At 36.1% G+C, this 11,619-nt stretch overlaps 1 protein-coding gene across 1 annotated transcript; it reads left to right on the top strand.

Moving 5' to 3' along the window:
- Positions 1-316: 316 nt before the first annotated feature.
- Positions 317-2,639, top strand: trhrb (thyrotropin-releasing hormone receptor b). Its single transcript, XM_052093360.1, has 2 exons — positions 317-1,090; positions 2,214-2,639. Exons 1-2 carry the CDS (start codon positions 317-319, stop codon positions 2,637-2,639), a joined length of 1,200 nt encoding a protein of 399 aa, XP_051949320.1.
- The last annotated feature ends 8,980 nt before the right edge of the window (positions 2,640-11,619 follow it).

The raw sequence follows: 11,619 nt of genomic DNA, 5'->3' as shown, positions 1-11,619 counted from the left end.
CGGGGCACTATCCGTCAAAGCGCAGACGATCCGTCACCTGATCCACAGCAACAGCAGAACTCACATCTGTCTTCAATATATTTCCATTACGAGGAGAAACAACATCGGATCCTCTCGATGCGTTTGAGTGTATAATTTTGTTTTGTAAATGAATGTAATTTAGTTTCCTTCACTGGAACTCTATACTCACTGGAAATAAAGTTGTGTTCAAGGAACAAATTGTGGGTTGAATAAACTGTGTTTATGATTATGTAAACTTTACAGAGTTGAGAGTCTTTAATTCAGATCTTTCCAGATATTTGGAGATATTTTAAGAATGGAGAACTCCACGGTGTCCAATGAGACTTTGGAAACATGGACTGACCGCAGTGTTGAATACAAAGTGATAAGCGTCCTCATAGTTTTCCTTATATGCGCACTGGGGATAGTTGGAAATGTGATGGTCATCCTGGTGGTCCTCACGACCAAGCACATGCGGACTCCTACCAACGGTTATCTGGTGAGTTTGGCTGTCGCTGACCTGATGGTGTTGATCGCAGCCGGTCTACCGAGCACAGCGGACAGTTTGTTTGGTTCTTGGATTTTTGGGCACCCGGGGTGCCTGTGCATCACATACTTTCAATATCTTGGTATAAACGCATCCTCGTGTTCCATAACAGCGTTTACTATAGAGCGATACATCGCCATTTGTCACCCGATCAAAGCGCAGTTTTTATGTACGCTCTCACGGGCAAAGAAGATTATTCTTGGAGTTTGGGGTTTTACCTCGCTTTACTGTGTAATGTGGTTTTACCTGTCCGATATCCAACAGGTGGTCTACAAGGATGTGACTATAGTAACTTGCGCGTACAAAGTGTCCAGAAACCTTTACCTCCCCATATATTTTTTCGACTTTGGCATTTTCTTTGTTCTGCCTCTCACCCTGGCCACTGTCTTGTATGGTCTCATTGCGCGAATTTTGTTTCTCAATCCGTTACCGTCGGACCCCAAAGAGGACAAGAATGGGCATGACAACTTTTCCAAAGCGAAGAAGAACAAGATGAAGAATTCCAGCCGCTGCTCCAGCACAACTGCAGCATCCCGAAGACAGGTGAGTGGATATCTTTTTAATATGCAGAAGAACATTTGGAAACCAAAATATATGCCTTAAATGTAGCCTAAAGCAAGACAGTTCCACACCTGTTTCATTTTTCAGTTGCAATACAAATATCAGGCTGTGTTATTCTTGCTTTATTGGTTTAGATTGAATGTAAAAGTAAATAAAGAGAACAAAATACCACAAAAGTCATATAGCTATATAGACAAACAGACAGATAGACATATAGATAGATGGATGGACAGAAAGACAGACAGACAGACAGACAGATAGACAGACAGACAGACAGATAGACATATGGATAGACAGACAGACAGACAAACAGATAGAAAAAATAGATAGATGGACGGACAGACAGATGGACATATAGACAGACAGACAGATGATAGATAGATCGACAGACAGACAGACATGTAGATAGATGGACAGACGGACAGACAGACAGAGAGACAGATGATTGATTGATTGATTGATTGCTAGATAGATAGATAGACTGACTGACTGACAGACAGACATGTAGATAGATGGACAGACGGACAGACAGACAGAGAGACAGATGATTGATTGATTGATTGATTGATTGCTAGATAGATAGATAGACTGACTGACTGACAGACAGACATGTAGATAGATGGACAGACAGACAGAGAGACAGATGATTGATAGATAGATAGATAGATAGATAGACAGATAGACGGACGGACGAGACGGACAGACGGACGGACGGACGGACAGACAGAGAGAGAGAGAGACAGACAGACAGACAAACAGATAGATAGATAGATAGACAGACAGACAGACGGATAGATAGATCGATAGACAGACAGACAAACAGATGGATAGATAGACAGATAGATAGATAGACAGACAGACAGACAGACAGACAGACAGACAGATGGATAGATGGATAGATAGATATGGCAATGGTTCAGTACCATAGTATTACCACATGATTCCATCACTGTACCATAATACCAGCACAGAACGTTTTCGAAAGGATTGAACTTTTTGATCCTTGAATATTTTCTATATTTAGTGAAACAAAAAATGTTATATGACATTTATTGAAGTGCCATATATTGTTCTTAACACAGTTGCTATGTTTTCCTCTTGAAAGGTTACAAAAATGCTGGCTGTGGTGGTCATTCTGTTTGCTCTACTTTGGATGCCATACCGCACACTGGTGGTGGTCAACTCCTTCCTGCCAGAGGCCTACCTTGACAACTGGTTTTTGCTGTTCTGTCGCACCTGTGTATACCTCAACAGTGCCATCAATCCTCTCATCTACAACGTCATGTCACAAAAGTTCCGCGCTGCCTTCAGGAGGCTCTGCCACTGTGGAATCAATGCTCAGGCACAGAAGGCAGCCTATAGCGTGACATTAACCTACAGTGTTGCTAAGGAAACATCAATGGTAGAGAGCATGGGGCATTTTTCAACCGAGATAGATGACTTGACACCATCAGAAGAGCTGTTTCCTGATAAGAAGCTTCTGTATCCACAGAACTGTGACTTTAGAAAAGAGACCTTCAGTCAGGCCTGATATTCTTTTAACAGCTACACAAACACAAGTTTCCCTTTAACTTTGTGCTCAAAAAGTCATACCCAACACTGTCAAATTCATCTTACTGTCTTATCAATTGCCAAGCAGTTCCTCACAAACAGAGAGGTTGAAATTAAATCAGTATTACATAAGTTCCATGGTTGCATTCTTTGCTAGAGTTATGATTCATAATTAAAAGCACAGTGTATTGTGTATGTACAGCAGGGAAAAGTAAATATTGATCTCAAATTATGTTTAGGGGTTGCCATTTTGATTAATGAATGGCCTTCTTCCTCTGCAGACCCCTTGGAGAGAAAATGCTGAAACTGCTTTACTCTGCAGTTGCGGGTGTTGCAAGAATGTTTAATGCGAGTTAACTTATCATAGTTTACTGTTCTGTCAGGGCACACTGTGCATTAATATACAGTATATTTACACAATATATGTCAGTCAACATATGTTGCATACATAATGAAAATGAAAGTATAGCTAATTTCGCTGGTTATTGCTGTGGCATACATGGATGAGTCATGGGCCATCTGGGTAATGTACAGCAATGGACACAATGTCATGACTAATGATGTGTAGACTCAAGCTGTATGAGAGTGTGGTTTTTAGTTGAGAGTGATTTTTATGTAAATAATATAGACTGTAAATAGTATAAGTGATAAAAGTGTTATACACTTCACCCTTAAAAATAATACATATTTTTCTAGTCCAGCTTAATCAGACTATTTATTAAAAAGTTATATTAAGAAAATACATGTCACACAAGTTTGATATAAGCCTATGCATCTTTCCTCTTTTTCATCATTTTCATTTATGTGAAGATAGCATGTGCCTCAATATTACCACATTGGTTTAACATGTTTTCTCAACCAATGTCACTAATGTGTTTGCTTGTGTTCTTTATCATTACCACAGTTAAATTCGCAGTAATCGTGTATACTTTTATTATTTTAAATGAATTTGTCGTGCTTTAGAATTTAAATATAATACATTTGTGTTGTTGGTATTGTTAAAGCAGTTATTTTGTGTGTGTTTTGATGGCTAGTCAGGTTTGCTATCCAGTGTCATTTAATATTTTGATGAAATGTAGTTTTACAGATATTAAACAGATAAATTGCAAAAGTTTTGAATTGCAATGATAAAGTTTTCTGAGGAAAAGGTATGGCTCTCTACCTTTCTACTTTTCAAAATCACCAAAAATGATGTTAGTCACACAAATTAGTTACAATCTGAACTCTACACACTAAGATGAATTGTTAATTTTCTCCCAGAACCAATTTGCATATGTACATTATGGAACCTTGTAATTGTGCTGTAATTGTCTAAGAGTGGTAAATGCTTGCCATTGTTCTGATATAGCCTATAAAGGAGTTCACAAATGTGCTAAAGTATATTTAAACTATTGTATGTGAATTTATGTTTGTGGCTATATTGCTTTTGTGTTATAATATTCAGGATTTAAGAAGCAAAAATATAAATAAAATATTACATTGAAAGACTTGAAATAAAATAAATGTGCCGGCTTATCAAAGACTCAAAGTTGAATGCAATACTTTAGTAATTATAATACATTGCCTTATGATGGAGGTCGTCTCATGCATTCTAAAGCATTACTGAATAATGCCCCACTGCATAACACTGCACACATGTCTAATTGGACTATTTAAACAATATCACTCTCTGGCCAGCACATTTTGACTGTCACATTATGTTAACTTTCAGAAATGTCCACATTTAAGTAGAGAAATCTTATGCAAAATAGTCAGCTAATCAATTCAACATTGTGGCTTGGGTATAAAACCAAAAACAACACATTTGGAAGACAAGAAAAGTATGATTTTGATATTGACATGCTCAGCAGAAGGAACACAGCAAGCTGACTTAAAAGGAAAGCAATTAATCAGTGTGAGTGCCTCAAACCAGAGAAGGCGACCAATGACATTCCCATGACATTGCGGCATTGGTCCTTCATTTATTCATTTAAGAAAAAACACTTTAGATACATTGTCAAATTACATTCTATAGTAAAACCCCTAGGGATAGTTTAAAGGCACTATAGTTGAAGTCAGAAGTTTTCATACAAGTCATTAAAACTATTTTTTTTAATCCAATCCACAGATTACATATTAGCAAACTATAGTTTTGGAAAGTTGTTTAGGACATCTGCTTTGTGCATAACACAAGTAATTTTTCCAACAATTGTTTACAGACAGATTGTTTCACATTTAATTGACTATATCACAATTCCAGTGGGGCAGAAGTTTACATATACATAAGTTAACTGTGCCTTTAAGCAGCTTGGAAAATCCTAGAAAATGATGTCAAGCCTTTAGACAAATAGCACATTAGCTTCTGATAGGAGGAGTACTGAATTGGAGGTGTAACTGTGGTGTGGTTGTATTTTAAGGCCTACCTTCAAACTCAGTGCCTCTTTGCTTAACATCATGGGAAAATCAAATGAAATTGTGGAAATCATCTGTAAAAACAATAGTATGCAAGTATAAACACCATGGGACCATCCAGCCATCATATTGCTCAGGAAGGAGATTAATTCTGTCTCCTTGAGATTAACTTAGTTTGGAGCGAAAAGTGCAAATCAATCCCAGAACAACAGCAAAGGACCTTGTATAAATGCTGAAGGAAACAGGTAGACAAGTATCTATATCCACAGTAAAATTAGTCCTATATCAACATAACCTGAAAGGCTGCTCAGCAAGAAAGAAGCCACTGCTCCAAACTGCCATAAAAAACCCTGACTACAGTTTGCAAGTGCACATGGGGACAAATATCTTGAAATGTCCTGGTCTACTGATTTTTTCTTTTTTTTAACTCTTTGGCCATCAGGTACATGCACAGAAATTTTGGGGGGCAGGGGCTCAAGTGGGAAAAAGGGCACTTCTCATAATTATTATAATTTTTTATTTTTAATATTAATTAATTAATTCCCTCACAATCACTTAATTGTTTCATACTCAACATATTTCTACAAAATAATCAGTTCACACAGAGACCATGGTCTTCTTTAGTATTCACTATGTTTATCACAAGAGCAGGCAACAGCAAAGGAAACTATGTAGACTTCAAAATCAACAAAAATCTTCACACTAAACTGAAAAAGGAAAAAGGAAAAAACACTGGAAAAACAATGGGAAAAAAAAACACTGCAAAAAATGATTGACAAAATACAAAAATACAGCAACTTAACTGAAATTATAACAAAAAAAGGTCTTGAAATTTGAAATAATATAGTTATTTTGTTTATCCTATGCACCTGCAGTGCCTTGTCAAATGTATGCAAATTAGCACATTTTAATTTGCATATCGATGTGGCGATTGTGATGATGATATTAGACACAAAGGGAGGGCATCGGAACTCTACAAAGTCTCATCTCCTGAACTGATATATAGATTTTTTATTCAATAAATATATTTGTTTGACAGGGAAGCTGTGCGGAAACAGGAGATATATATATATATATATATATATATATATATATATATATATATATATATATATATATATATATATATATATAAAGGGCACTTTTCTCGAAGAAGAAAAAGGGCAGGTGCTCAAGCCCCCTTTGATGTCTATGTGTGCACGTGCCTGTTGGCCATAATGACCATTGTTATGTTTGGAGGAAAAGGGTGAGGCTTGGAAGCTGAAGAACACCATCCCAACTGTGAAGCATGGGGGTAGCAGCATCATGTTGTGGGGGTGCTTTACTACAGGAGGAACTGGTGCACTTCACAAAATAGATGGCATCATGATGAAGGAAAATTATGTGTATATATATGTGTATATATTGATGCAACATCTCAGACATCAGCCAGGAAGTTAAAGCTTGTCGCAATTGGGTCTTCCAAATGGACAATGACTCAGCATACCCCCAAAGTTGTGACAAAATGGATTAAGGTCAACAAAGTCAAGATATTGGAGTGGCCATCACAAAGCCCTGACCTCAATCCAATAGAAAATTTGTGGGCAGAACTGAAAAAGTGTGTGTGAGCAAAGAGGCCTACAAACCTGTCTCAGTTACACCAGTTCTATCTGGAGGAATGGGCCAGAATTCCAGCAACTTATTGTGAGAAGCTTGTGGAAGGCTACCCAAAAACTTTTGACCAAAGTTAACCAATTTTCAGGCAATGCTAACAAATACTAACAAAGTTTATGTAAACTTCTGAACCGCTGGGAATCTGATGAAATAAATAAATAATTATCTCTACTATTATTCTGAAATTTTCTATTCTTATAATAAAGTAGTGATCCTAAATGAACTAAGACAGGAAATGTTTTCTATGATTAAATGACAGGAATTGTGAAATACTGAGTTTAAATGTATTTGGAAATGACTTCATCTGACTTCAAATGTAAGTATTCAAAAGGCACTAGGTAGATCAAAATAAGGAAATTGCACAAAAGCAATGGCCTTATATTGCCTACTGTCTGATAAATGTTAAAAAAAATTATTTTTTACTCTTTGATTTGGTCAATTCAGGTCTACACAAACACTTTGATGTTCTTGTTACAAAGAGGAAATGACGAAATTTTAAGGACTATGTGTGTAATTTTTGTAATGGTTTCCTGAACACTCTTCCCATTTTACATTAGACAACCAATAAGATAAACTTGTGCCATAGCAGCCAATGTTTTAGACAGGAAGCATATATTTTGATAGGGCAACTGAACCAGTTTATATATTTTAGGGGACTCAATCTACAAATGGCTTCCTTCTATACAATATTATACCTCCGTGGTTCTCAGCCAGCAGGCCGAGGCCAACAAGGGGGCCTTAGCGAACTTCCAAGGGGGCCTTTAAAGTGCTGTAAGCGATTTTCGCATTCTGAAGCTTTCACATGATTGAGCTGTTGAATTTGCAACCCAGCCCTTGTTCCTTTGGTTGTCAAATTTAACAGTGGCACAATAGCGCCCTCAACTGACATACATTATGAATCATAGCCTCAATGATCCGCTTCAAATACAACACTATGAGAATGAGCAAAATGATTGACAGGTGAAAAGTGTCAATGTCTGCGGTCCATGGACACATTTTTGTTTGCTGTTTACAAAGTCTACAGCTGTCAAAGAGACTGGTGCGATATCTCAGGACACTTATTTAATTAATATCTTTCAGGGAGTAGGAACATTTTTTGCATACTTTTCCATGAAAAAAATCCATAACAGCACCTTTAAAATAACTTAAAATATATTTATAAGCTACTGTATAATATAATAATCAAAATGAACAAAATGGCTAAAAACCTTTAAAAAAATTAAGGTTTACAACACATTAACTGACATAATGTTTCTTATTTTACTTTAAAAACTCTGTTTTTATTGATAAACATTTCTTGAAACCTCTGGAATCTTCAAATGTATCTGCAAATCTGCTAAATTAATCACAAATATTTATTTATCTATGGACTTTCCTGGTTCCTGTTAATAAAGTTGGTCATTATTACAGTAAAATATCAGAGGATGGGATTGAATATACATTAAAACAAGCTACATATACACTTCATCCGCAGTATCATTTGAATTCACTGTTTTAGCTTGAATATTCCAGAATGACATTTAGATTCTGTCACTTTGCATTCTGCATATGAAATAGGTCACAGCCATTTTCTTACCTTGTAAGTGATACACCTTCTGCTTTTACATTTTCTTCTTTCTCTGGGAGCAGAATATTCCACACATCGTGTCCCCCGCCATGTAATTCAAAGTGGTTTTAAAATCTGATAGTAATGAAACTAATGGCTCTATCATCAGTACTTAAGTTTCAAATGATCTCAGGCTGCATATACAAGTATCCAAATTCACTTTCAGTTTATACAACTCCACTGAATAAAATCTGACACAATTATCATAATTAGAGTCCATTATGTTGATTTTATCACCATGACAACAACATGGCCACCAAATATTATGCAACTAGAACATTTGATGTCTAGACTTCTCAGAAATAGAAATTCAGTGGCATTTAATGTGGAAATATCAATTACATACTAAACTGAAGCAAGACATATGAGATGAAAGAGTTATATTGCTTAAAGATAATCACTTAATCCTACAAAACAACATCAAGATAGTCTTCAAAGGAATACATGAAAGTTTTTAATCTTTTAGAAAGAAAACTTAAAATTGTAAACATTTGAATTAATTTAAAAAGCTTTCTGTACAACAATTGTGTACAAAGTATTGAACTTGAAATTATGGATCCCCCATTGAACAGCATTAGTCTTCAGAACAGCATACAGTAAATACAAGAGTGATTCTATTGAGCGAGACTGCCACTCTCAGAATTGTGCATCATCCAGGGTCCCGTAGTGATGACCCAACCTGACGTCAACTCACTTCCTGTCCACTTAAAGCCCATACATCCTTTTTGACATGACAAAAGGAAAAATGGATGTGTAGATATACCTAGCTACAGCTCACAAAAGCTTTATTTTTCCAAAGTAAAATCTATGGAAATCGAAATCTACACAAGACATTATATGGGCCTTAGAATACTGAAAATTATATGCATTCAATAGTTACTTTAAATGTATTCCTTACAACCAGCAATTGTACAAATTGCTCACACTAGTCTTTATAACAGCTTTCAGGCTTTTTGAGAAAGCCATAATATGTAACAAGCAGTTGGATAGGTTTGTTACTGTGGTGGTATAACCAATAAATGCCCTGTGAACCAGATACTGAATTCTACCTCTGGGTTTATATAGTGTAATATAGTGTTTAAGGGGAAGGGGAAGTTGAAGGGCTCCAGTTTTGGGAGGGGGTTTGAATAATGGAGTCAGGCACAAATAATGTATAGTAACTGACTTTATTATCAGAGCATAAAAAACATGGAATTTCAAAACATTAAAATTGAATTCTATACCTCCTTCCTCGCTCTCTGCAATCTCATCACACCAATTCTAACAAAAGATGTTTGCTACACAATCATGATCATCAAAATCAATTTGAAATTGAAATGAAATACCAAAACATCCGAATCACCAGAAATGTCTAATTTTTATTGTTGTAAAAAAAGAGCAGCTCAAGTAAAACCAGCCTATGTTGGTTTGCTGGTCTTAGGGTGTTCATCTGGCTGACAGACTTTGATGATATTAACAGGAGCGCTCTAATTGTATTGTGCTGTGTCGCATCGCTCGCTCACAGTGAAGACTATTTTAAGACACTATTAACCCCCCTATTCTGATCAAGTAGGGCCATGACATTTTTGACCATATTTTTAACATTTCTTCATCCCTAAGGTAAAAACAATACAATTATGTACTTCTTTTGATATTTTATGTATTTAATATACATTTACATTCCTTTATGTCACCATTAATTTGCATATGCATATTAGCAAATTTATTTAACTTCACTACAGTGAAACTTAGTTGAAACATGAAGAAAATATGAGAATGTGTCCTGTATTGAGGACAGATTACTGCCATCTGTTGAAAAAAGAAAAATAACATGACTTCATGTTATAACAATAATAGCAGATAGGTGCATGCAGTTATCTATGCAGCCATCTACTGTATATTAATTCTCAATTTTTTCACAAGTTATGCTTTAAGATATATATTTAGACATAATCAAACAAAGTGTTTTGAAGTTTCAATTTTTGCAATAATGTTACATTATGCTTACTGTCAAACCTGATGTGGTGTTATAAAGAGAGGACATAAAATAAAAATGTTGTTACCAATCGTTTATTTCAAAAACAAAAATTTAACTTAAAGTAAATTAATAATAATAATGTCAAGAAAATGAAAAGTAATAAACAGAAATGTATAGCAATGGACTGTAATTAGTGTATAAAACAGAAGACTTTGTTCTCTGTGTGAGTTTGTGTGTGTTGTGCTCTGCCTTCTGGCTGTGTTAGTCTCACCCATTTATTTATCTGTGTGTGTGTGTGGGTGTGCTGCATTGTGGGTGTGTTATGGTCTTACCCCCTCATTTATGTGTGTGTGTGTGTGTGTGTGTGTGTGTGTGTGTGTGTGTGAGCGTGTATTTATCACTTTGTGGGGACCAAATGTCCCCATAAGGATAGTAAAACCCGAAATTTTTGACCTTGTGGGGACATTTTGTCGGTCCCCATGAGGAAAACAGCTTATAAATCATACTAAATTATGTTTTTTGAAAATGTAAAAATGCAGAATGTTTTCTGTGAGGGTTAGGTTTAGGGGTAGGGTTAGGTTTAGGGGATAGAATATAAAGTTTGTACAGTATAAAAACCATTATGTCTATGGAAAGTCCCCATAAAACATGGAAACACAACATGTGTGTGTGTGTGTGTGTGTGTGTGTGTGTGTGTGTGTGTGTTTTACATTGTGGCTGATTTGTCGATTATATTTAACAAAATTCAAAATAATTGCTCTGTCTTATAGTGTCACCAGTTCATTTTTGTGCATGTTGTCTATATTGTATTTGACAGATAAATAAAAAAATTGCCCTATTTTTACCATTCACTTCCTTAGGTTGGTCAGTTTCGGGGTGGCTGTGGCTCAGGTGGTAGAGCGGGTCGGCCACTAATCGCAGGGTTGGCAGTTTGATTCCCGGCCCACGTGACTCCACATGATGAAGTGTCCTTGGCCAAGACACTGAGCCCCAAGTTGCTCCCAATGGCAGGTTAGCACCTTGCATGGCAGCTCTGCTGTCATTGGTGTGTGAATGGGTGATTGGGACACAGTGTAAAGCGCTTTGGTAACACATTTAAGGTTAAAAAAGGCGCTATATAAGTGCAGACTATTTACTATTTTGACCTTGAACAGAAAAGGTGTCACTTTTAAAAAAAAATATTTTACGACCACTAAGATTTATCGAAGCAAGTCCACATTTTTGGTGTGTTCAGATGGCTAGTGGAGCAAAAATCATAAAGTCTCGTACTGCTCAGGTCAACAAAGCTTTTTATTACATCGGGAATATAAATTAATTTATTTTTTGGTTAAAATACTAAATCACATCATGAAA

The sequence above is a fragment of the Xyrauchen texanus genome, chromosome 26 (assembly GCF_025860055.1).
Source record: "Xyrauchen texanus isolate HMW12.3.18 chromosome 26, RBS_HiC_50CHRs, whole genome shotgun sequence".
Classification (NCBI taxonomy): domain Eukaryota; kingdom Metazoa; phylum Chordata; class Actinopteri; order Cypriniformes; family Catostomidae; genus Xyrauchen; species Xyrauchen texanus.
This window is presented reverse-complemented; position numbering and strand designations above follow the sequence as displayed.

Bases quoted from the DNA above. Each gene is read 5' to 3' on its own strand.
- trhrb (XM_052093360.1), top strand. From the start codon at position 317: ATGGAGAACTCCACGGTGTCCAATGAGACTTTGGAAACATGGACTGAC. The intron at 1,091-2,213 runs GTGAGTGGATAT...TCCTCTTGAAAG, and splicing joins CTGCAGCATCCCGAAGACAG to GTTACAAAAATGCTGGCTGT.